Source organism: Balaenoptera musculus, chromosome 11, assembly GCF_009873245.2.
Source record: "Balaenoptera musculus isolate JJ_BM4_2016_0621 chromosome 11, mBalMus1.pri.v3, whole genome shotgun sequence".
NCBI lineage: Eukaryota > Metazoa > Chordata > Mammalia > Artiodactyla > Balaenopteridae > Balaenoptera > Balaenoptera musculus.
Window position 1 is genome coordinate 61,995,365 of NC_045795.1, and position 26,765 is coordinate 62,022,129.

The window sequence follows — 26,765 nt, forward strand, 5'->3', positions numbered from 1 at the left end:
CCTCATAGGTTAGGGATTCAGTCACCTCTGAGCACCCTTTTCACTCTATGATTCTGGTTAAATGTCTTCAAATATCAATATAAAAGTAAAGGTTTATGTGGATTTAATAACCTTCCTAGTTCCTAAAAGAGCCCTGGCCCTTTCTTTCATCACTTGTACATTTAGGTCTGCAGTTTGAACTTTCAGAAGGTCTCTTTACCCTTTATGAGAAACTGGCCTATGGGTTGGGTATGCCATCACATGGGACAGCGAGTGCCTTTATTGTGTGTCTGAAACACCAGGTTAATGATTTTTTTTTTTAATAAATTTATTTACTTATTTATTTTTGGCTGCCTTGGGTCTTCGTTGGTGCACGTGGGCTTTCTCTAGTTGCGGTGAGCGGGGGCTACTCCTCGTTGCGGTGCGCGGGTTTCTCATTGCGGTGGCCTCTCTTGTTGCGGAGCACGGGCTCTAGGCACGTGGGCTTCAGTAGTTGTGGCTCGCGGGCTCTAGAGCACAGGCTCAGTAGTTGTGGCACACGGGCTTAGTTGCTCTGCGGCATGTGGGATCTTCCCGGAGCAGGGCTCGAACCTGTGTCCCCTGCATTGGCAGGCAGATTCTTAACCACTGTGCCACCAGGGAAGCCCCAGGTTAATGATTAAGCTGGAATTGATGTCAACAGGAAATTTGCAAAAGGAGAAATACAAGTGATCAATAAACATACTACAAAATGTTTAGCTCGCTGGCAGCAAAAGGAATACAAAATAAACAGCAGTGAGGTACTGTTTTCCATATAGCATCCCAATGAGAGCAGCTCTCTCATATACTACAAGGCAATTGCCAACAGGCTTCATGAAAAGCATTTTGGCAGTATATAGTGAGAGCTTTAAAAATAGTCAGACTTTTGGATACTATTTGCACTTCTAGAAATCTATCCTAAAGAAATAATCAGAAATGCAAACTTATACAGCAAAGTGTTCCTGTAAGTATTACTTCAAGTAGCTAAATACCCCGAACCTAAATGCCCCAAAATGCTGAGAAAGGGCAAAGTATACCCCATCTGTATGGGGGATTCTTGTACAACTCTTTAAAATTATATTACAAAGAATGTTGAATAACATGGAGAAATACATCTGAAGTAATGAGAAGTGAAAAAAGCAAGATAGAAAATTGTAGATAGTTTATCTCTGTCTTTATATGTACACACATACCAATACACATACACAAAGCAAGAGAAAAGACTAGAAAAAATTATGTCAGCATGCTAACACTATTTTTCTCTGGATGGTGAGCTTATTGATGATTTTATTATTTTTTAATGGATTTTTTTCCAGATGTTATACAATTATTATGTAACTTTATAACAGAAAATAAAGCGAAGTCATTTACAGTTTATATTCTGAAGCAGGGAAGTGCACTGGGCCTGCCAGTGTGACTTGTGAGTGTGAGGTTGGCACCAGCCTTGGCTGCTCGTCACCAGGATGCTGAGAGGCACAGAGGGGCACGCTCGGTGGGGGTGCGTGTCTCTGCTCCTCTCCACTGAACTGGGGTCAGGAAACCTTTTCTCCCCCTTTGTGAGAGACAGCTGTAACGCGGAATCTTGTCAGTTTTTGTTCTTGCTCTTTCATACAACTCAGACACTAAATTCCCTGAATTGACTTTCTCCCTGCAGTTCGCAAACAACAGTGAGTGGGGTGGCGTGGGAAGCTGCTGCCCCCGTGCTAACAGCCACCTGCTGACCATTGAGAGCTCAGCAGGCCCCCATCCATGGTCCGGGGAACTTTTTCTGATCACACCAGAAATGGAGCTATTGGGAAACGGCAAAGGAAGAGAAGAAAAGCCTTACTTGAGTCTCGCTGTAATGCTAAGGCTTCCTTCCATGCCCCTGGCTAGCTGCTAGGAAATGGAAACCGTGATATTTTAAGATGAGCCATGTCTTGATACTTAGAAACGGGCTAATGATGTGAACATGATGGTCCTAGACTCAGGGTAGGGATGAAGAGCAAGGTGAACTTAGTCTGAAAAATCCCAGTTAGAGACTATTTTCAGAGATCCATGGCTTTCTGTTTTCTTTTTTCCAGATCTATAGTAGCTGCCTGACCAGGCAGGAGAGTGGGTAGCAGGCTCTCCAGGTCTTCTTAAGTAGGGAAATGTCATCTGCAGTGACTAGTTAGGGCTCTGATGGATCCTGAGATTCTTTTAGCCCATCTTGGTTAATGCATTCCTTTATGCAGTGAGTTTTACAAGGGTGCTTAAAATAGCTTATCTATGTTCTGAAATTCCTTGTTAATCCTAAGAATTAGTAACCTTCCTCCCTCCCTCCCTTCCTCACACCCACCCTCCCTTCCTTCCTTCTTTCCTTCCTTGAACAAAGGTGCCTTTCAATGACCAGCAGGTATTCATTGTAATTTCTGAATTAGTACAGTCCAAACTATCAAGGAAACAGTGAAGATTCCATCCCTTTTCATCATTCTGATTGCATATAGCTGTGCTGTGGTACAAACAAAGGTAATCGATCTCTAGGGGTGGTATTGAAGGAGTGAAAAGAAAGCTGACTCAGCAAAGAGCACAAATTTGTATTCATGAAAGTGAAACCATCTAGGCCTTCCTCAAGGCAGATGCCCTGCAGAACGCCTCCACCTTTAATGGCTTCAGAGTCAGAAGGGGTTTGTTGGTGGTTTAGAGTTGCAGACTTTTCACTTTCTTTTTTTTTTTTTCTTGTTTTTAATTTACTTTAATTTATTTTAAAAATCACAGAAGTCATGAATATGCATGTATCCTTAGCTTAAAACTTCCCAATTTTGCTGTTCAGGGAGACGCTGCTTTGGGAAAGATCCCCGGCGTTCTCCTTACTTGCTCTCAGTAATAATAAATCCTTCCTTCTCTTGAAAAATAACTAGCTAACTAACTAAATAAATAAATAAATAAATATCACACAAGGACAAATGCATGTTTAAAAAAATTCAAACAAGATGAAAGTGCATTAATACTGTCCACCCCCCTGTTCCCTGGTTTGTGTATTTGTTGTCCAGTTTTCCCTTCAGAGGGAAGCTTGGAGGAGGGCTGTTGAGAAAGGCCCAGGAGCTAGAGTGGGTGGGAGCAGTGACCAGGGACGTGGCCTGGCTGGACAGGTGTCCCCGGGCTCCTTCGGAGGGGTCTGGGACCCAGGTACATGGCCCGGTCATGTTGGTCCCTTGCGGGCACCAGCAGCGTGACCCACCCAAAGTGGAGGAGGGCGCCACCTGCAAGAGAAAGTGCCGTTTGCACTCCTGACCTTGCTGGAACGCCTCCTGTTACCTTCAAATGGAGGAAAGTAGAAGCTTGGGAGCCCAGGCGTGGCCATCATCTTAACCCAGTGGAGACGTTGTTCTCAGACTTTAAAAACATTCACTCTTCACTTTCTTATAAAGCTCCCTGCTATACACAGTCATTATGATGTGTGAATAACTTGTTTGCTTATACAAGTTTGTTCCCAGGTACCATTTGTTGAATGAATGAATGAATGAACAAATGGGAAATACATTAGTTACATTGTTGTGAATCTGAATAATGAACCTGGCAATGTGGTGTCATCTCTGCTCCAGCAGGACTAGGCTCCAAGTCTAGCAGGGCCCTTGATGTCCCCTTGTCCCCCATTCCCATGTACCGTGCTTCTCTATATCACACTTCATGCCTCCTCCTTGTGGTGGTGGCGGTTTGTGAGCATGTCTTGGGCCACTCATTTTACTGTAAGCTCTTTGATTAATTTCAGAGGGCTCTGTACCCAGTTGTCGCTCAAATACAAATGTGACTCCTCATTCTGGGCTAAACTACACCTGAGGATGGATGGAATAAGAACCAGCTTCCTAGAGCCCTTTGGCCCTGGAAGAGTGGAGGGAGAATCACTGGGGAGTGAGCAGGATTCCAGGACCTGGGAAGTGCCCCTCCCCACTGTGGAATTTCTCTCTCTCTCCCACTTTCACTCCCTGCTGATCTTCCCAAGGGCTTGAAATAGAAAGAGTTTGAAATCTTTGAGGGTGCCTCTCTCTGCAAAAAGGTCCTGGCCCCACCTCGAAGCCATAGCATCCAGTGCCCACTCTTCATCCCCTTTCTTCCTTCATCTCTTGTCCCCTCCACATTATCCCCCCCCCCTGCTGCTGGCAGATTTATTTATTCATTCATTTCAAACCAGTTACATTAATTGAGCATCTACTATGAACTGGGCGCTGGGAGGGGTTTTCACGGCTCCTCCTCTTCCTCCTCCTCCTCCTCCTCCCTTTCAGGAGGAAGACAGGCAGCAATGCAACTCACCTGAATACAGTGACATGTAATATCTGCCCAATGCCGTCACAGGCACAACACTGGACACACCAAGGAAAAAGCAACTAATTCTGACCAGGAGGGCCTGAGATGCCTTCACAGTGGAGGTGGCATTTGAGTCAAGCCTGGAAGGGGGAGTAGAGTTTTGACAAATGGGCAGTTTTGATAGCACTTCAGGGAACAGTGTGAGTGAGGACATGGAAGCGCATATGGGCAACATGTAGAAAGAGCAAAGGAAGCGAAAAGGGAGGGATAGAAGTCTGACGGCCAAGCCGGCAGTTTGGACTTGATGTGGCAGGAGTTGATCTTCAGATCTGACTGGACTCTCTGTTCCTCCTTCCCAGCTCTGAGAGTGGTCAGGCATTGGTTTGGTTCAGTGATAGCAGACAGGCTGGCTCCCTGAGGGCAGGGATTGATTTGCCCACCATGACATCCCTAATGCCTGGCTCAGTGCCGGAGTCATAGTCAGCACTCAATAAATACCTGCCGAATAAATAAATGATAGATTTCACAGGGTAACTCTGCTTTCTGAGGACGTGATACCAAGAATTCTGAGCCTCGGCCTGAGTCCACCAGGAAGTGCTGCCATGGATCAGTGATGGGGCGGGAGGGGCACTGGGGCAGTCTTGCCATCCCCGCACTAGATGACACCTCCAGCCATCCCTGCAGGGCTTCGGCCCTGGGAGAAGAAGGTAGCCCAGATAAGCCTCAGCTATCAAGTTGTGTTGTTGCTAACTTTTGGAAATTAAGATTTATTCATTTAACTGGCAAGCCTTGTTTTGGGCGTGCTGCTGTGTGAGAAGGGTACGCCTGCCATTCTGGGGAAGGCCTCCAGTGTGCACGCTCCCCTGAGATCCCTCATTCTGAAAGGCTTAGAAGTGGTTTTGAAACAGGCAGAACTGATCTGTGGTGTTAGCAGCCAGGCTGGTGGTGCCCATGGTGGGGAGATGTTGCCTGGAAGTGGGAGGAGGGGGCCTTCATGAAGTAGGTCACATTCTGATCTTTGACCTGGGTACTGGTTACACAGGTGTGTTTATGTTGTGAAAATTCCTCACGTTTTACCCGTAGGAATTATATGCTTTTCAGTATGTGTGCTTTACCTCATTTAAAAGTTTACTTTTAAAAGAGAGAGAGAGTTGTAAAAGATGAGGCCTGAGGAGTGCAGCCTTAGGCGGAAAGGCTGGAGTTAGGGTCAAGATTCCGGCAGGTTGCAATTCTGTCCATTCCCAGAAGGGGGCAGCATTGTGCCACTTGATAACCTGCAAGACTGGAGAACGAGCTCCCTGTTTCTGACCCCGCCCCTTCAGGAGGCTTAACGCTACTGATTTTGATCATCCTACTGGTCTTTATCTTTGGGATCCAGATTATTCCCTCCCTCCTTCCATCCCAAAGACATCTTTTTTCTTTCTCTTAAGAGTGACCAAAGCCATGTACTCAAAGTGAGAAAAGACAGGAAAAACCTGGGACTTCCCTGGTGGTGCAGTGGTTGAGAGTCCGCCTGCCAATGCAGGGGACACGGGTTCGATCCCTGGTCGGGAGGATCCCACATGCCGCGGAGCAACTAAGCCTGTGCGCCACACCTGCTGAGCCTGCTCTCTGGGGCTCGCGAGCCATAACTACCAAGCCTGTGTGCTGCAACTACCGAACCCTGTGCACCTAGAGCCCGTGCTCCGCAGTAAGAGAGGCCACCACAATGAGAAGCCCACGCACCGCAACGAAGAGTAGCCCCTGCTCACCACAACTAGAGAAAGCCCACACGCAGCAAAGAAGACCCAAACACAGCCCAAAATAAATAAATAAAGAGTAGTATTAAAAAAAAAAAACAGCAAATTCATCCTCCTGCCACTGAGCACAGCAGGGACAAGGTTGCAATCTGTCTCTTTTGTGTTAGGCAGCAGCATGTAAAATTATTTGAGGAAGATTCTTGAAAGATTAGTGCTCAAAAACGTGCATCCTGGGCGTGTGAGAAATCAGCCCCGTCGAGCCACTGATGGCAAGTGAAGGCACCAGTGGGGCTTGGGGAGGCATCCCTTCTGTGTAGAACACTTGTGCAGTTTGCTTTGTAACCAGTCTCTTCATCTGCCCAATGAAACGTAGCCATACGATTTTCTCCTTCTGTTTTAAAACTGTGTTGTATTGTTTCTGTAATGAGGTTAAAATTCAGGTGCCACCTCAAATTGGATGGAAGGCAAAGATGGCTTCAGGAGCTGGCAGCCCCAAACATCCTGTGTCTTCCTCCTTCCATCCCGCCATCCGTCTGTTCATTCGCATTTGTTCATCCATCCATCCATGTTTTAAACATGTTTAAAGAGCCTGTTGTCTGTTGAGTACAGTGCTAAGCACTGGGATAGAGGGAAGGACAAGAGAATGCTCCTTGCCACGGTGTGGGTAGGGCGGGGGGCGGACGGGTATTTATGTTGTAATCACAGTGCAACCTGGTCATGCTCTTCACGGCGGCAGGGTGTGCTGGACGTGGCAGGGCACAAAGGAGGGTTCGGAGCTGCGTGAAGGGGACTGTGTGCAGGGTACAGGGACAGCCACCAGAGAAGGGGATGCCTGAGCTCAGTGGTAAAGGTTGAGTCCAGGTTTCCCCAGGAACCCAGGCTGAGGTGGGCAGTCCTGCTGAATCCTAGGAAGCACGGCACATTCTGGGAATGGCCAAGTGTCCGTGTGACCTCTGTGAGGAGCAGGGGCATCCAGATGTGAGAGGAGAGGCCAGGAAGGTAGATGGGGCTGATGGTAGAGAGAACTGCATGCTTGGTCTGTGGGTACAGTTCCCTGAGCTTCCTGAGGAAAATGCAGATCTGGGTCCTTGGGCATCAAAACCCCCACCTACCCTGGATACGGCTCATGTGGCCCGAGGACACAAGGTTCCCGCAGTATCTATGCCGGTGTTCCTGAGAAACAGGGACCCCAGACACCATTGCTCCCCCTTCAAGGTGCTTCTGTATTAAAATGCATCATGAGATCCAAGTGCATTGTATTTTTAAATCATTTTTCATATCTTCCCATCACTCACATTTTCTGGGAATCTTGCTGGGATGTGGCACAAAAGGATGTCATTCTGCCAGTGGTGACATTGCTGGTAGAATTTCTTGGAGGTGGAAGGAAGGCAGTTTTATGACTCAAAAGAGCTTATTATTAAGATAGATCTTAGAGCCGGAACAATGGGGTGACTATTTTTATGCGTATGCACATGTGAAATTTCTTCCAAATTAACACGGTACCATGCTGGACGGGCCCTGTGACACTGAATAATTTGACTGAGGCTTCAAAAATACGTGTTACATTTCCATTTGATGTTAAATATGTGGGTCTTTTCCACGTTGGAAAATACCCCCCCACACACACATACCACCAAACTCACACATGCACACACGCATACATACACACGCTCATAACAAGATTTTAAAATACGAAGGCCAGGAGTCCTTTTTTTCTAGCTGACCTTCATCTTTTTCCCAGTCAGCCTCTTTGTTCCACTCTGTCCCTCTGAATCCACTAGAAAGTTTCCTTTAAACTGCCTCTGTCCACACAGCTGCTGTGACAGGGGCTGCACAGTGTACAAATCAGAGGCCTGTCCAGAGGCCTTACCCTGTATCAGGGTTCATCTACATGAGCCTCGAGTGTGAAATGAGATCCTGTTAAATTAACAAAGACAGCGCCCTCGGGGCTTCCCTGGTGGCGCAGTGGTTGGGAATCTGCCTGCCAATGCAGGGGACACGGGTTCGAGCCCTGGTCTGGGAAGATCCCACATGCCACGGAGCAACTGGGCCCGTGAGCCACAATTGCTGAGCCTGCGCGTCTGGAGCCTGTGCTCCGCAACAAGAGAGGCCGCGATGGTGAGAGGCCCGCGCACCGCGATGAAGAGTGGCCCCCGCTTGCCGCAACTAGAGAAAGCCCTCGCACAGAAACGAAGACCCAACACAGTCATAAATAAATAAAAGAACATGAATTTCTTTAAAAAAAAAAAAAAAGTGTTATCGATAAATTATCATAAGTGTACGAAGGCGTAAATATCTGTTGATATTCAAAAATCATTTCCTCTGTTATATCAAAAGACCCCAATTACAACCTGTCTTTTAAAAAAAAAAAAAAAAAAAAAAAAGACAGCGCCCTCTACCTCCATCACTAGAGCTAGGTTTGTGGTCTGCTTGGCCTCTTTGAGGTTATTGGGTTTTTGAGCCTCTAAATAAAAGCCATTCCATGTAAGTGAGCTTGAAGCACCCGAGGGTTTGTACATCAATAGGCTCGTCATGCTGGGGGTGATATTGGTGGAGAACATAAATCTGTCCTCTCATTCAGACGTTCCTGCCTGCTGCTTTGTAAGAGTGAAATACAGGCATGTGCTCTCAGCAGAGGTTTCCACAAATCTTTGAGTTTGGCATAGCTCTTGCTCGCATGCTTCAAAACTGAGTAACAATTTCAAATCTGAAACAAAGTAATTTCAGTTGGAGGGTCAACCCCTGCTTGTCCTCTTAAAAGAAAACATCTATAGTTCACTATTCAGCCAGTAAGGGTGTGACTAAAACAGCTTTTTAAAACATAGGCACTATTAAAAAAAAAAAAGGCACTGTAAATAAATTGTAATCCACCCATATGTAAAATGCTAGATAGATGTTTAAAAATGAAATAGATCTGGGGAATTCCCTGGCCGTCCAGTGGTTAGGACTCAGTGCTTTCACTGCTGGGGCCCCGGGTTCAATTCCTGGTTGCGGAACTAAGATCCTGAAAGCCTCTCGGAGCAGCCAAAAAAAAAAGGAAATAGATCTGTATGGACTGATAATAACTGCCTCATCAGAGGGGAATAGGCCTGGGAAGGCGGGGGCAGGGGTGTTTGAATTTGAACAGAAAGGGCATATTCATATATAATTTGTATGATTTAAAAATTTTAAAAAGAATATAAGCAGGCACTGTATAAAAGTTAAGGAAAAAGTAATCTTCTTGAGCAAAACCCCAACATAAACCTGTCTGTGTCCTCCTGAGCCCTTCATTACTCCGGGCTCAGCATAACTGACATTTGTACAGACCTTTAAAATTTACAAGTATTTTCATGCAGTCATTTCATTTAATTCTCCCAACAACCCTTTGAGGCAGGTTTTTAAAATCCCCATTTTACAGAGGAGCAGACTGATCCTCAGAGTAAGTGACTTGCCTTGGCTCATAAACGTCTTTGAGAAGCAGAACAGAGATTCAGATCCAGGCCTTCCAGATGCGAGGCCGGGTGTTCTTTCCACTTTGCCACATCGGAAAGTAGTTAATTTCTTCTGATTTGACTTAATTTCCTTATCGCTTATTTGTAAGGAGCCATTTGTTCAAGTTGGATTTACAAGTGGCATTGGTCAGCCTGTTTTCACGCAGGGCAGTTATCTCTACTCATCAGCTGGTAAGGCTGGTACTGCTGTTTTCTGGATGCTTTGAACCCCTGCCCCACCAGTTTTCTTTTTCTGTTATCTTTCCTCAGAGAACCTTTTCATAAACTGCTGGCCCAAGGCCTTGTCAAGGGGCAGACATTCCGCCTACCATCTGGACAGTATCTACAGCGAGAGGAAGTAGATCTCACAGGTAAGAATGGCCCATCTAGTCCCATCCAGGTGCTCACAGAAAACCAAACAGGAGGACGCTGCCAGGCCCTGGCTGGGCAGGAATCCAGGAGAGCGACCCTTTAGCCTTACGGTCTCAAAGCCTCAGCTGGCTCTGGGCTGGCGCCCTCTGAGGCTGAGGCTGGCTGCCCCTCAGCCCCGTCCCATCCAGCTCAAGTGTCAGTTCAGTTTCTGGAAGTGTTTTCTTTTGTGTATAACATGGAGTCAACTCTGGCATCACCTCCTGTCCTAGCCTGTGTTTGACAGCCCATCTCAGGGACAGAGCCCCCAGACCCAAGAGACATTCTTGTAAGACTGGGGCATTCTCAGCACATCCTCCCACCGTGGTCTAGAGGGGCATTTCAGAACGTCAGGGGCGACCACTCTACTTGGGCCCCCAGGTGGAATTCCTCCCCCTGACCCCCTGGACTTCCCCTTCTCCCAGCTTTCCTGAGCCTTTTCCTTCCACCCTGTGTTTTCACTCATCCTCAAAGGTCTCTAGGTGGCATGATGAGGGTGTATCATGTGCACCCAGCATACAAATAAATGACATGTTAGAAAATTGGGAGGTGGCTGTGAGAAACTCTGGCCATTAAATTTAGAATAACTCATGCTTAATGGATGAAACTAGATAAACCCAACAACCCCTTAAATGGTAGGCAGCCTCCTAAGCCAAACACTAGAGAGAAGGTTTAGGTGGAAGCAGGCAATGGGATTACCTAGTTAAAGCAGTAATTCCTCAGGGTTTGGAAGGGTCACCATGGTCCTTGGGAGAAAAAGAAGCTGGAGAAGCAGAAATTGGCAGTGTTTCTCCAACACTTGCCAGAGGGAAAGGAGCTAAATCCAGGGGACACATAACTTTTAGCTGTTGGTGAAGGGCTCTCTGTGTCATGGGCAGGGCTGCTACGTATGACTGTGCAGTTTGTGCAATGCACAAAGGCAGCTGGCTGAGGGGGTGAGCAGGGCCCGAGATCCAGCCACTCACCCAACTATACACCTCAGGGCCACATCTGCCAAGAGAGGGCACCTTTTTCTAACTTCTCAACTTCTCTGCCCAGAAAGATGCCTTTTTCCTAATTTTCACAGCAGTGTTATAAAGGCTTGCTGCAGCCTGGACGGGGGGTGTGGGGTAGAGGGGGCAGTGGTTCCCTGATCCTCACCACAGCTTGGATAAAACATCTTCCAGGACTTCAGTCTCCCTTTGCTCTGATGTCACAGGGTCAAGCATTGTTGTGAACATCTTTTCCCTTCCCACTCAGACTTGCCCCCAGGGGGAGAATATGTACGTGGATCAGCAAGGGCAGGCATCTGTCTCCTTAGTGGGTGTGCCTCTCATGAAATAATGGAGTTGGCTTGTAGGTATATAGGGAGTGAGTTTGGTTGCTGTTAGAGGGAGTATTTATCTGGAAGGAACAGAAATCCACACAAAGGCAGGTTTCGCACAGGGATGTAGGGACATCGCCCAAACCCAGCTGCAGGAAGTACAACATGTAGGAAGCCGCCGGGCCACTCCTCTCTCCTCTCTCTTTCTCGAGCCTCCAGTTCCTCTTCCTGCTCCTCTCTGTTCTGCTGTGTTCTCCTTCCTCTGCCAGGCTCGGATTCTGCTCTCCCTAATTTCAATTTACAAAGTGACCTTTGGCAGCCGCAGAGCCACGTCTTGCCCCATCTCCTCAGGACCTTCTGGTTCCAGTGCCCAACAGCATTGAGACAGAGTTTCTGTCTCTTAGTTCCAATTCCTGAGAAGGAGGCTTAGCCTTCTCAGATGTCCTTCCTGGTCCCAGCCACTGGAGCTTGGCAGCAAGGTCACCTCATCCAAACATGGCCATGGAAGGCCTCCGCCATCAGCACCATCTGGACCGATGGTATGTGGGTGGGGAGGAGACAAAGAACAGGGCTCCACAACAGGACACCACGTTTACTGTGAGCCCAGCGGCCTAACTCCATGCATGGGCCTCGATGGTGCGAGATCATGTTCTGGTGACTTCAGCACGGACGGGGGACCTAGCCTCCAGGTGAAGTGACCTCTCAGGTGCTTTGCTGCTCCGAGACCCTGACTGGTCATCTGCCAGTTTCCAAAGGAGACCCTGAAACCGTAAAGAAAAGAGCAATATACGAGTCTTCCTTATCCTTTTTCACTTTCCTTTTTGTATATAAGTAATTTACTTTTTTAAAAAAAAGGAAATTGCTTTGTCTTGTTTTGTGATTGAGAAAAAGGAAGATTTGTTATGGGAGGTGGGCCTCATTTATTTGAAAACAAAAACATTTTTATGACGTCTAGAGGGAGAGAACGAGTCATGTTAAATGAATTAGTGGAATTCTTTAAATTGACACTTATAATTGCTCACCCAGTATTTTCTTACTGAATATACTGTTATAGAACCAATTCGGCATCACACATCCCCTACCGATGCAATTTTCTGGCGTCTAGGTTCTGTTCCTGTTCATGCAAACACGAGGGAGAAGTTAGAGGTGACTTGGGAGAAGATGAGCAAATCCAAGCACAATGGCGTGGACCCCGAAGACGTCGTGGAGCAGTACGGCATTGACACCATCCGGCTGTACATCCTTTTCGCCGCCCCTCCTGAGAAGGATATCTTGTGGGACGTAAAGAGTAAGTCACCTTCCTCTTCCCAGCCTGCCTCCTCCGTGATCCGCCTCAGTGCCGAAGGAATTCAGGGAAGGAAATATCTTTGCTGAGTCAATAGTAGGGTTCTAGGAATCAGCTCTGTGAAGCAAGTAGCAATTTGCCCAACATCCTGTGCCATTCCTAGGCCAGTTTTCTCAGATGTAATGAGCCTCAAGCCTTTGGGGAAGCTCCCTGTGACTGCAGACTCCCAGTCCTCACCACAGCCCTGCTGACCCAGCCCCCAGGGCAGGGCCCCAGAGCCTGCCTTCAATGAGTCTGTGGCGTTCTCATGCAGGTTCTACGAGGATCCCACTTTGGAAACGTTTCCTTGAGCCAGACTGGCATTTGTGGTACTCCTGGGCCCGCTGTGGTCCACAGAGGCCAGTCCCCTTTTGGTCTAACCTGAAAGGTTTTTTCTAGAATTGTGCCATTGCCCCTCACCAGTCCAGAAAACCCCGCACGGGGCCTGGTCCTGATGTTACCTGTGACCTCTTCAGTCACCCACAGTAGCCTTCAGAGGCCCCCGCAGGGGAAATTCGTCCCTCCAAAGTTGTTTAGACCTAAAATGGTGTGAGGTAAAATAATCTCAGGTATCTGGATATCCTAGAATAAGCTGTCCAACAGTAATCAGTAATTCAGTTTTCCTTCATGTGGTCTTATCCAAATGTTATGGGAAAAAGAATTCAGGTGCCTGGAATCACCGTTGAGTTCAACACACCATTTCTAGTGAGAAGTGTGGTCTGGAGCAGTGGCCACAGATGCCAGTCCTGGAACTAGAATCCCTGGGGACACTCAGGCCCAGGTTCTGGCTCCCCAGCCCTGCCTGTGGGACCAGCTCCAGGAATCTGTTTCTAACAAGCCTTCCAGAAGATCCTGCTGTGCATCCAGGCTTGAGAATGTCTAGTCCAGTGGCTAAAGTGTAAAAGACCTGAACTGGCCCTAATTTGGTTAGCCATGTGACCCAGGACCACCAGGTGAAGCTGTTCAACTTCTCCAGATCAGATGAACAGCTGATTTGATGAACACATCTGAAATATGTGATACGTACAGATCTGGCGAGGACAGGGGTTGTGTTAAAACACCTCAGGCTGTGCAGCACTGCAGCTGAGAGTGCGGTCTGTGGACCACTGCCGCCTCTGCATGTTACCTGTCCGCGTGAGATGGGACACCTGCACCAGTGTAAGTCAACCCTGTCTCCAAGCACACTGTTAATTCCGAGGACGCTTTTGTCACAGCAAGCTTTCTAACCAAGGAGACAGTGCCCTGATGCACATCGTGGCCCAAGCTTCTAAGCTCGTTGTGGGCCAGTGACAGTTGGTGGAAACCCTTTGTGTAGCCCTGCCGTCCTGTACTCTGAATATCTGGGGCTCTAAGAAATGATAGAGTCAGTCCTGGTCTGAGTTCCCAGACACTGGAAGCCAGGAAGGACCCTCCTCCGTGCCCTTGGAGAGATCCACCGGGCACAGTGAAGTGTTTCTTCATTCACAGGTGCTTTGTCACTTAGGTGTAACCAAACCAATCATTCTCACATGTCTCTCTTTCTCTCTCTCATTCACTGACGTTACACTCAGCCGACGCTCTCCCTGGGGTGCTGAGATGGCAGCAGCGTCTCTGGTCCTTGGCAACTCGATTTATCGAGGCCAGGGTTTCTGGGAAGGTTCCCAGGCCTCAGCTGTTGAGTAACGAGGAGAAAGCCGAGGCCAGGAAGCTGTGGGAGTACAAGAACTCCATCATCTCTCAGGTCAGAAACCTTCCAGGGGACACTGGTTGATTCTGTAACTGAGCCCTCGTGATCTGTGTGGCTCGCCCTGCCTTGGGGTGGGCACTCTGGGTCTTCCTCCTTTCTTATTATGGTGGCCCACTGGCCTTGATTAATTGGTCTTACTGCTTTGGGTATTTCCCCAAGGTGGAGCAACAGTGCAGACGTTGTCATGAACAGAGATGCTCTCAGGAAATGGCTCCCTCTAATGGTGCCTCCCATTTATCCATCCCGGATATCAAGAAGCTGCCCACTTTCCATGTTTCCATATTTAACACATCCAGTAGAGAACCAAATTTAATATCATACTGATGACACACTGTATATGTTATAAAAACAGAAACAGAATTTTAGAGTTGAAAGGGGCTTGAAAAGACTCTCTTCTTTAGCCTCCTCATCATCCCGTCTGTGGGCAGAGCTGAGACACAGAGAGGTTAAATGTCTTATGAAAGTCACACAACCAGTGAGGAACTGAGCAGAGAGTTCCCTGATACTCAGAATAGCGGGTACTTTCCCACTCAGGTACTTTGTTACACAATGTTCACATGAGTTATTGTGGGTTAAATTTTACAGGTAAAATAATTGTTCACTTTATCTTCTTAGAGAATAGTATATTATTCTCTAAATCATTTTAAAAGATTCTTCATTGATAGCATCCCTTTAAATTGTTCATCTAGAAGTCTGCTATAATACCATGACATTCACCTTTTTTAAGAACTTTGTGAAAAAATGTCATATATCTTTGAAAGAAGGCCCTTAGGAAATCTGAAGCCATTTTTTAATGGGTACCAGATACCCCAAATTCTCCTTAGGCTGAATTTTTTTTTTAAGTTGTGCTGATTCAAACTTTGAAAGTTAGCCAAGGTCACTTCGCTGAACTCTGGCAACTGATTACATTGAAGGAGCAGGGCTTTTCCTCTGGTTTGTATAACCTACAGTGGCCCTGGGTCCAGCATGGTCTCATTTAGTGACACTTCTTCAGCTTTATTTTCATCCTCTCTACTATAGTGTAGAGAAACAGAGCTCACGGAATTGAATTCAGTGATCTGAGTGATGCCTGAATGATCGTTTTCATACCCCATATTTTCTCTTTGGATTTGGCAAATTCTTCTCTTCTGTCAGATAATGGAATTGGGTTATTTCAACAAGTTGGAAACTCTTGACATCTTAAGGATGTGTTATTTTTCTATATCTTTGCCCATGGTCAAAATTGAAAAGCACACCAACAAGAAAAAGCTGACAAATCGTATTTGTGTTCTTGTGTTGACTCCGTATTTGAAAATGTAAAACTAACCTTATCCCATATACCAATAACCTTCACTGTGAATTGAAGTCATGTAACCACGGAGAAGTGACATCCTTTACCCCATCTCCTGTTTAATATTGTTTTGATGTTTGCTCATCAAATGGGTCCCGCCTCCTTTTCAGGTAATGATCAATGTTTTCTTAGGCACCTACTATGGGAACCAACACTGTCCCAGATATGGGGGAAGAGTAACAGTCTTGAGTGGTGGAAAAAACATTGACTTTAATTTTTAAAACCTTTGTGCTGACGAAACATTAAAGTGACTATTTGAGATAGTGAATACACTTATAAATATCTTTTATTGTATGCATTTAGTTTCACATTTTTTGGATAATGCAGTTTTTTTATGGAAAGCTTAAAGGAAATTTGAACAAAGTGAATAATTCAACTTTTTACCAATAGGTGACTGCCCATTTCACAGAGGACTTCTCACTGAATTCTGCGATTTCTCAACTGATGGGACTCAGCAATGCCCTCTTGGTAAGTGGCCCGTCTGTGCTCATTTGCTGGTAACCGAGGAGGGAGCGTGGCTTCCAGTCACGTGGTGAGGTGGCCTGCAGCTCCTTGAGTGCAGAGACTATGCCTTTCTGGATGTTTTATCTCTGAAGTCTGGTGTATAGTAGGTGCCCCATAAAGTGAATGGGTGTGACTGAGTTAACTGATTAGCCACACCTCAGGAAGACACTGAGTGTTTGCAGGAACTGTCAAAGAATGGGGAACCCTGAGCTCCCTGAGGGGCGCAAGAGGACCCCTGTCCTGGAGGTTCCACATTGCAGAACCTTTGAGCAAGTCTCTGTATTTCCCACTGGTTCTGTGCACATAGGAAACATAGCTGAGTGGTTAAGAATTAAGACCGACCTGGATTCTAATCTGGTCTCCATCTCTTGGTTAGCCGTGTACCCAGGGACAGATGACTCTCCCTCTGTAACCCTCAGCTGCTTTATCTGTCAAATGGGGTAACAATACTGCCCTCAAAGGGTAGTAGAAACCAAATGAGTTAGCATCAGTCCGCGGGCGTGGTTAAATGCTCAGTCAACAGTAATATATCTGCTCGGGAATTCCCTGGCGGTCCAGTGGTTAGGGCTCTGCGCTTCCATTGCAGGGGGCACGGGTTCGACCCCTGGTCCGGGAAACTAAAATCTCGCAAGCCGCGCAGCACGGCCAAAAAGACAAATAGTAATATATCTGCTGTTGCTACTCCAGCTATTTTTAACACTATGATTAAACGGGGAGAGTTCTTTGCCCAGAGCAAAAATGATGTTGAAGAGGGTTTCTTCCTGCCTGTTTGTGTCTCTGGATTTCACGTGCACTCATGGCCTTTCTTACCCAGGCTTCTCTTGTACACCTCAGTGTTCTTACTTTGCTGTTCTTTTCTGTTCCTCAGCAAGCTTCTCAGAGAGTTGTTCTCCACAGCCCTGAGTTTGAGGATGCTCTGTGTGCCCTGATGGTGATGGCTGCTCCCATGGCCCCTCACATAACCTCGGAGCTCTGGGCAGGTAGGTGGGGAGGCCTTGCTTGACCAGTTACTACTGACCAGCATGTGCTCCAGCCTCTTGTTGAGCATTGTTCAGGACTCAGATGTCCTCAGCCGTGGGGTCCAGCGTTTGGCATCTGCACTTGGGACCTCTCTGTGGAAATGGGAATGAAGTGAGAAGGTGCTGTGCAGGAGGACTTGATGGTTATTCTGGGCCCCGTTCTCCAGACCTTGTGTTCAGAGGTCTCCTGTGACTTCTGCGGATGTTTCAAAGGAGCTTGCAGAAGACAGGCAGCCTAGGGATGCTGTGTTTACATCATGCTTTTATCTGGGGGCCTCTGAGAAATAGCATTCATTTCTTTTTCATAATTATTTTAGCTCTTCTCACCTGTTTATTCTTCTCAGTAGAACTCTGGCATAGTTCTGTTAAGTTCTCCCAGAATCTCCTTGAGATTTTGATTGAGATTTGGTTAAACCTAGAATTAACTTGGAAAAGTTTCACATTTTTACCGCATCTAGGCTTCCATCCCAAAACATGATCTGTCTCTCCATTCATTCAAGACTTCCCTCATGCCTAGGCACGTTTTGTAATTTTCTTCATGTAGGTCCCACACATTTCTTAAGATTATTCTCAAGTATTTTATCTTGCCACATTTCATTTTATTTTTGTTATTGTGACTGGAATCTTTTTTCTTTAATAATTTTTGACTGGTAATGTCTGGCATATAATTTTTAATATTAATTTACTTCCTTATTTTCTAACCAGATTCCCTACCAATCTCTCCTCCTTCATTTAAGGGGTAGAATCCTCTTGGATTTTCTAGGAGTCTATGATCAGCAAATAAGGTTAAGTTTTCTCCTTTCTGATAGTAATGCCCTTGTGTCTGTTTACTTTCTTTAATATACTGCTTAGAAAACTGTATGTAATGTTAAAGAATACTGGCAACAGCCAATCTTGTTTCATTTCCAGATTTAAATGGAACACTTCCCTGTTAGGTATGGTGTTGGCTGTTGGTTTAGAGTAGATATTCCCTGTCATGTTAAGGAAGCGGCCTTCTAACCTTGTTTACCAGAACTCATCTTAGGAGTTGGGAGGTAGATTTTACTTAACATCCATTCTTCAATTGTTGAGGTGTTGTATCCTTTGCTTTTAATTTTCCCCTTTGCCCTGTTGTTATGACTTATGTCCAATTAATTGGTTGCCTAATAGCCTATTGCGGGATAAATTTACCTTAACCATGGGGTAGTAAACCTTTAACATACTGTTAAATTCTATTTGCTAGCGTTTTATTTAGAATTTCGCAATTATACGCCTAAGAGACACCAGTTTTTTCTCAGTATGCATTGTCAGGTGTGGGAATAAGGGTTTTGCTGACTTCACCAGGTGAATTGAGTTGCTTCTGTGCTTTAGAACAGACTATACAGGACAAGACATTCACCCATTCTTTGCTGAATAGACAGAATGCCCTAAAGGGAGGGTGGTATTAGGCCCTGCCAGGCTACTGCCATATTATATTAGATTATGTAGCCTTTCATTATCGCCTTAGGCAGGAAACATGCCTCTTTCATTTAGCATTGGTGATCACATTAAGTCTTTTAAATGGCACACTGTTAATTCTTTCCTAGTCTTCCCTTCTTTTAAAACAAAACTTATCTAATTTATAATAAACGTGTTTACTCTGACCCTAGAATATACAGATCTCTCCCTTTTATCATCCTTTTTTGTCCCACATTATCTGTCTGCCTCCTTCATTTCATTTCTCCCAGGAGGGACTGATGTAAATGGGGTTTTCAGAAACTCGCTCCTTGCATGCCCCTCCAGTCTCTGTGTTTTAGGGCCAGGATTTGGGGGGGGGTTGCAGAGAGGGTCTGCTGTCTCCAGGGTCCTGTCCCTGCCCGGCAGGTCTTACCAGACAGGTGTACACTGTGGTGTTACCCCATTAGTCTGTCCTTCAATTGTGTGACAAGATCTCCAGCAGGACATACACTAAAGCAGTATGGTAGAAACTGGCCCATTTCAAACTTTGCTCCATGTTTTTTTCCACACACAATACCAGTGGGCTTTTGTGAGCTGTGTTATAATAAGGAGTGGGTCTAGACTGAGTCTTAGTTTTGCTAGCATGTCTCATTCAGCCATTCAGTAAACATTCATTGAGAATGTATTTTGTGCCTGGCTCTGTTCTAGGCATTGGTGGGAAAGCTGGGGAGGCCATTCTGAGAAGCGGGCATTGCAGTCTGCGTTCATTCACTTGAGAAGATCTTCCCTCAAGCTTTACAAATTCATGGCAACTAATTTTTTTTTTTTTTTAATTCAAAGAAACAATGGGAAACCTTTGTCTCCTGGCTCTGCACATGTGTATGTGTGTGGCTCCTCTGAATGAGCATCGGGGGCTGTAGCACAGTCAAGTGAGGAGTCCTACACACCAGGCATATCACCCTGGTCATTAACTCACAGGTCTTTGTCAGGTGCCTTCTGGAGAGAATGGGGCCACGACCCCTTCCTGCCTCTCCCAGCAGCAGATAAGGGCCAGTGTCACAAGGTGTTGAAAGTCCTTTGCAAACAGAAGTGCTATGTTGTGAGGGTCATTATTGTCATCCCACACTGTCAGTCACTCTTGTCTCAAGGCTTTGGGACAGTTTTTACACACATTTGGTTTATTCTGCAAAACATAGCTTTCATATAACTTCTGGTTTCATTCCTGCATCTTTGAAAGATAACCTCACAATGACTATAATGGAAATGTGGTCAGTGAGGGTAGGATGTTCAGAAATTACTATTTCTCAGAGTTCTCCAGAGAAGCAGGTTTTCATAAAAGAGTTCCTCCCCCAAGGGCAGCAGAATTGAGATCTGTCTTCTGGGGACAATTTGGGGTCCATGGGCAAAATGGCCATCATGGCTCTGGATAAAAGGAAACCTTTAGAGAAGCCCAAAGTACTTCTCTACCGATCACTTAAAGAATCAGTGGAGACCCAAGAAACAGAACCAGTGTCTTGGCAGTGTGCACACTTCAACAGGATGAGGAAATCTTTTTTTCCTACCTGAAACTTTGGATCTGAGAAGGTCAATAGACCACATCTGAATTTACAAACTTATCTTTTGTTTACCATCATAGAATATTGTCCTATCTATGAGGGTGTTAGGGAAATTTTGCATATTTGGAGTTACTGATACTGTTTCTACACAAAGGACACAAGGTTTCCTTTGTTGGTGGATAGTAAAAAAGCAGAAAATCACCAAACAGGGAGCTCCTTGGTGGTACTCTGTTTAAAGGTATAATTTTATCATCATCAAAAATGACCTTTCTAAGAATATATCAGCAATACAAATGAGCTGGTTTTATCTTATATGCAGAATAAGGGCAACTGCCTCAGGTCCCGCTCTTGGGCAGTTGGTGGGGGGAACTACAGCAGCTACGCAGGTGTAAAGCAGGGGAGGAGCCTGACAGCAGCTAAAATACTCCAACATGCACTCCCTCGCCAAAGCTCCATCAGGAGGCTTGTTGTCCATCTGTAAGATCCACCCTCCCCCAAGTTGTCGTCCAATCTACTGGCTGCCACCACCAACTGGGTTCAGATAATACAGACTATGCCTTGGTAAATGCTTTTGGCAGTTTTAGGTATGAGTAAGTGTGCCTCCTCAGGATGACCCTCCTGCTCCCCCTCTACACAAGGAAATCATTCTAATGCACAGCGCCCAAGTTTCATTTCCATAGTCTTTTTCTTCATCCTTAGAGGGAAAATGTTTTTTGGAAAAAAAGAAGATCAGGGTTTGGCTGGGCATCTAGTCCAGTATTTAGCTCAAAATGATATTCCAACAGTATTCAGGTTCACATAAATTCATCTCAATTCAGTTCAGACTCAAATTCACTGTTGGTATTAGTCATCATATTATTAATCACAGTCTTTTACTGAGCCTTGCTCAGGGTTTGTTAGGAAGCACCTGTCTATGCCTTTTTCCAGAGGTTGAATTCTGCACCTTCCTTGGAAGGGTCACATCCTTGCCAAAACTCCATCGTGGGTGGTGGAACAATTTAGCTTGTGCATGCCCCCCCAAGAAATACATAGCTAATGATAAGAATGTACGGTGTCAAACTGGAGAGGGACAAAATGGTTCTAGTGACAAAATTATCTCTATCAGAGAGAGAAACTCTTCAGTGGGATTTTTTTCACAGCCTCCCATTCAGTGCTCTGAGGAGTTGCCTTGCAAATGTCCATTATTACTCTGCTCAGTCACACCCTAGGACAGCTGTAGCCCTCATTACTCATTTGTAATAATAGTAATACCTTGCATTTAACGTACTGCTTATCATATGTATGATATGTCCTATAACATTTGTGATATATTTATTTACATTTAATTATAATTTAATGTATGTATTTTATAATGTACTGCTTTATCATATATGTATATATAGTACATTAAATTCATGATAACTTGATACCTATCTGTGAAGTAAATAATTAACCCAGCAGCCTTGAGTTACTCAAATCTTGTACGTTCTCAGAAGGGCCTACTTGTATGACTAGCCTTTGGCTGGCTCCTAGGAACTGAGGTCTTAGAACGTTCCCTATGCTACTAACTGATTAGGGCACTGTGCATGCTTGAGGTCTTGAACCACATTATACCAGCTTGTGTGGATAGTTTGTGTAAAAAATGTGATTTATGGTGAACACCTGCTTTCCTTCTGGGGGGTCTGAAGTTTCAGTAACTGCAGTCAGCACTGCAGTTACCCCAATAAAAACCCTGGACTCTTAGGCTCAAGCAAACTTCCCTGGAAGAAAACATTTTGCATGTGTTTCTGCAGTTCATTGCTGGGGGATTTAGTATGTCCTGTGTGACTCCACTGGGAGAGGACTCTTGGAAGCTTATACCTGGTATCCTCCAGCTTCTGCCTGATGTACCTTTTTCCTTTATTGATCCTGCTTTTTATTCCTTTGCTGTAATAAACTATAGCCTGACTATAAAAAAAAAAAATGACCTTTCTAACAGGCAGCAGCTTGGATGGATCTCAAGGGGATTATGGTGAGTGAAAAAAAGCCAATCTCAAAAAGCTATATACTCTATGATCCCATTTATAACATTCTTGAAAAAACAAAATTATAGAGATGAAGAACAATTAGTGGTTGCCAAGGGTTAGGGACTGGGCAGAAGGGGTGGTGGCCATAAAAGGGGAGAGGGAGCCTTGTGGTGATGGAACAGTTCTGTCTCTTGAGTGCAGTGGTGGTTATATGAAGCCTCACGCACACACATTAGTGCTTATAAAACTGGTGAAGTCTGAATAAGCTCTGTGGATTGTACCAATGTCCATTTCCTGGTTTTGATATTGTGCTGTAGTTATGCCAGATGTTACCAGTGGGGGAGGCTGGCTGAGGGGTCACAGGACCTCCTGTACATTTCTTTGCAACCTCCTATGAATCTATAATTATTTCAATTTCTTTTGTTTGTTTGTTTTAAATTACCTTTCTAAACCCACAAGTCCTGAGTGTTGAGATTCTGGTTCTGGAATGTCATAGACGATGAGAGAGGAAGGAAGGGAAGAAGCAATTTATTTCTTGTTGTGGAAGGTTTTAATAGACAGACAGACAGACAGACAGACACACACACACACACACACACACACAACTGACCAGATGCAGCCATTCATCCCACTAGTGTGTGAGGCGCCCGTGTCTCCTGCATCGCTCTGCAGAGCAGCGTGAAGGAGCTCGTGGTGACGGGATGCGTCTGCCCTAAGTGCCCAAGGAGCGCTGCTCCTCGAGGGTGACCTCGCAGCTATACAAGCCTAGCTTCCGAAGAAAAGCCCATAGAGCCAGCTGCAGAAAATAGCTCCACCCTCCAGTGTACCTCTCTGGGCTTCTTAAAGCAAAAGCAAAACCTAGATTTTTCATTGAAAAGTACATCTATACGCATATTGTGAAACCTTCAGTTCTTACAAAGGGTGTGTCCTAAGTTCCCTCCCATCCTCACCCCTACGCTCAGTTGTTCTCCCCAGGTACCTGCACTGCCAGTTGGATAGTTGATTTGACAGAACTCCATGCATGTATGTGAAATGTTTCTCTCTTACCATATGGAGTGTATAGAGTCATTCTATATCAACACTTACAGGCTGACCCTGTTCTTTTTTAACAGCTATATGGTGTCCTACCCAGTGAATATTCCATAGGTTATTAAACAGTCATCCACTGATGGGCATTTGAGTGATTTCTCCTCTTTTTCTGTTTTTTTGTGCTGCTTTGAGATGAGCCTCTTGTCCAAAATACACGTTATTTAAAATGTGGTGATAAGATCTCCATTTCTGTTTCTCTGGCCATTTTTACAGTTTCAACAGCGATTTATCTATCTTGGTTTTTGCCTCCAGCTTCTACCTCTTGTCATCCCCAAGTCTTCCATCAGTACTTTAATTGTGAGGGTCACAGCAAGGTGACCCTTTGCCTCTCTTAAGTTTCTGAAGTAACTCTAATCTTGAAGTATAGTCTACTACCATAAACCCATTTTTCTTTGTGCAAATGGTGGTAAAATATTGTAGCTATATTGTTTTGCTGTACATATATGCTGTATTCATTAATTTCAACAAAACTGTAAATCTTGGGAATTCCCTGGCAGTCCAGCGGTTAGGATTCCACGCTTTCACTGCCAAGGGTGCAGGTTCAATCCCTGGTTGGGGAACTAAGATCGCACAAGGCACACAGTGCAGCCAAAAAACAACAACAACAGTAACAACAACTGCAAATCTACAAATAATCTAGAAGTGTGGGAACACTTCTTGTAAGGGACGCTAAGACTTGTAAGGGACAGTAAGACATCTCCTGATGCTCGGATGGTTTTATACATGAATGTGTATGCTGTGTCAGTGTTGTTATTTCAAAATAATGTCAACAGAACCCTTTCTGTGGGTAAAGGCTAATGTGAAGTAGCACCACTTCCTGTCCATTTCCTTGGAAGTGCCAGGGCTGGACAAGGCATGATGGGGATGAGACACCACAGAGTCCCCAGGTCCTCCCCTGTGTGTATATGAGGATGGGGGTGGGGTGGAGACAGGCCTGAAGATGGCTGTCAGGAGAGGCCTGCCATCCACGGACACCATGACCACCCAGCACTCACTCCGGGTGCCATGGTGGCGTGGCGACCTCGCCAGCTCTCAGAGCGGGAGAGGAGGCTTGTTTCAGTTATTTCACGGGAAGGTCAGCGACAACAGCTCTCCAAAGGAGGGGCAGGAAGGGGGTGGGCTGAGAGCGACAGCTGGCCCTGCGTGGTGGCCTTGTGTGTGCAAGGGCCTTGCCACTTCCCAGCCTGTGTTCAGACTTTCTCCACATGCTTCCCAAAGGCCAGCTCTTGACCTGCCCTGTGTCACGTAAAGAAACCATTGTATTTGCCATGCAAATATTAGGTATTTTTACTACCCTAAAAAGAGCAGGAAGGCAAAAGCACTACGTAGAACCTGGGGTAGTGAGTTTCTGTTCCTCCCTGCTGAGCAGGATGGCCCCACTCCCATCTATATGGAATCGCTGGCGGGGGCCCAGGCCGCTATAAATAAGCATCCTGATTGCTCCAGGAAGGCTGGACTTCCTCATTTTTTTTAAAGTGGAATTTGTAACAGCTTCTGCCCAGAACATTTGTGTCCAATGTCCTTTCATCTCCCAGGCATCCTGTACAACTGCCATGCGGAGATTTTGGAATGCTTCCCACTGCAGCTGGGTCACAGGACAAGGCATGCTGGCCCAGCCAGCTAAAATAAAGAAGTAATTATCTTCCTTCTGTGACCTCTGTCTTGCGATATGAGTCTTAATAGGATCCCTTCTGAGGAACAAGCAGGAAGCTCCTCTCTGCTTCTGCCAAAAGGCACATCTGTTAGAAATGGAGTAGGTTCATTAGAAGCATGGGAACCCCAGGACACAGGGGCCAGATGGGCCCCAGGAATACATCTTTTATGCTACTTGATTCTCAGACCCCGATGGGCCTTCCCTTCCCCCAGGTTGACTAGCAGCACAGGGTTACAATAGGAGTGACAGATAGTAAAACATGGGAAGCTACAACAAATCTGTGATGCCTGCACAAGAACCAAGACAGAGGTCAACAGAACAAAATGGACCAGTGCTATTCAGAGTGGTCCGTAGACCTGAGGCTGGTCTAGGAACTGTCTCTAGGACAAGATAAGGAGCTTAGCAGGTACATCACCTGTGTCACTAAGCACATATTCGTGTAAGACTGACCATGTTTTTGGTAGCAAGAATTTCTCAATGAAGGAAGCAGCGTGTTGATTCATATTCTGGCCCGTTCTTCACCTCATCACAGACAGGCATTTTGAGTATCTTTGTAGTGAATAGTTCTGAAACCATCCCTAATATAATATATTGTAAAAGAAAAATCACAAACCAATAGGGAAGAGAAGGTTTATTCAACAGATTGGATTTGGAGAATTGACCAAGTATTTTTTAAGAATGTTTTTTCACGTTATATGCAAAATAAATTATGGATAGATAAATTATGGATAAATGGGCCAGAAAATGAAACCTTAAAAAGAAACCAGAAGAAAAATCTTGAACTGATGTTATAGCATGGGAAAACTGTTCTTAAATATCTTTTCTAATTACAAAAGTAATAAGTATTCCTTGTAGAAAACCTATAAAATTTTGTTTGGAAATTTATGTTTATTCTTATAGTTCTAGTTATTCCATTTCACTCTGTATAATATTCTGTTGAATAAATAGCTCACAATTTATTTATCTAGTCCCCTACTAATGTACATATGGGCTGTTTGAAGTTTTAATTATTTTTACTATTAAAAAAACGTCAACAATGCTTCAGTGAATGCTCTTGTAGCTGCCTTCTTCCTAATACTACTAAAGGCCTAGATGGAGGCAGTACATGAGAATTCCATTGTTTTACTTCCTCACCAGCATTGGTATTGTTTCAGTGGTGGTTTTTCATCATCATCAATAAATTTGTTTTTAATAGAAAGATCACCTATACTTCTGCCTCCCAGGGATAATGCTTGCTGCTATTCTGATGTATTTCCTTCTAAATTTTTATCTGTTTATTTAAATATTTACTAAAACTGTGGCCATACTATATATACTATTGTGTGTCATCCTTTTCCATGAAATTGATTATTAGTTTAAAATGTAGGAAAAAAGAGAATCCAAAACTATATCTACAGCATGATCCTGGTGGTAGTTTGGTTTCATTTTGTGGAGTTGGTTTGTACATACAAGTATTCATTAAATACATTACATTAGTATCTTTCAAAATAAAAAGTTTAAAAGATGCTATCCATATGAACATGATTTTCTTCTTTGTTTTTAGACTTTTTACAAATTTTCTGCAAGGAGCATGCATTACTTTTGTCATCAAAGAAAATAAAAGAAAACATTGTCATTCACAGCCCAGTGTTTGGGACCGGCATTGGTGGGATTCATTCCCTCTGTCCCAGACTTGGCCTCAGACCATCCCCTGAGCTATGGGCCCGTCCCTCAAATGCATTTGCTGGTCTCAAGGCTAATAATAAGGGGTAGGTGTGCAAGGGCCACCCCACCTCCACCAGCCCTGGAAAAGCCATTCACAGCGTGAGGGCTGTGCATCTGCCACAGCACCACCCCCAGAGTGGGCACACTGGCCACATGCACGTGCCCGCTTGCCCAGGGCTTGCCTCTGGGAGGACCAGGAGGCAGCGGGGATGTACCACACAACAATTGCCCAGGGATCTATTTTCTGCTCTGTGTATTTCCTGCCCATCTGGGGG

General features: G+C 45.2%; 1 protein-coding gene across 5 annotated transcripts in view; it reads left to right on the forward strand.

Moving 5' to 3' along the window:
* The window catches only part of LARS2 (leucyl-tRNA synthetase 2, mitochondrial), a 158,164-nt gene that overhangs the window by 126,441 nt on the left and 4,958 nt on the right, over positions 1-26,765 (forward strand). For 4 of the 5 annotated variants that reach the window (XM_036870000.1, XM_036870002.1, XM_036870003.1 and 1 more), the window contains 5 exons: positions 9,743-9,843; positions 12,289-12,471; positions 14,058-14,227; positions 15,954-16,031; positions 16,936-17,047. In XM_036870000.1, the coding sequence (XP_036725895.1) occupies positions 9,743-9,843; positions 12,289-12,471; positions 14,058-14,227; positions 15,954-16,031; positions 16,936-17,047 (644 nt within the window). The remainder of the gene's footprint in view (positions 1-9,742; positions 9,844-12,288; positions 12,472-14,057; positions 14,228-15,953; positions 16,032-16,935; positions 17,048-26,765) is intronic. The other variant, XM_036870004.1, reaches the window with a different exon arrangement.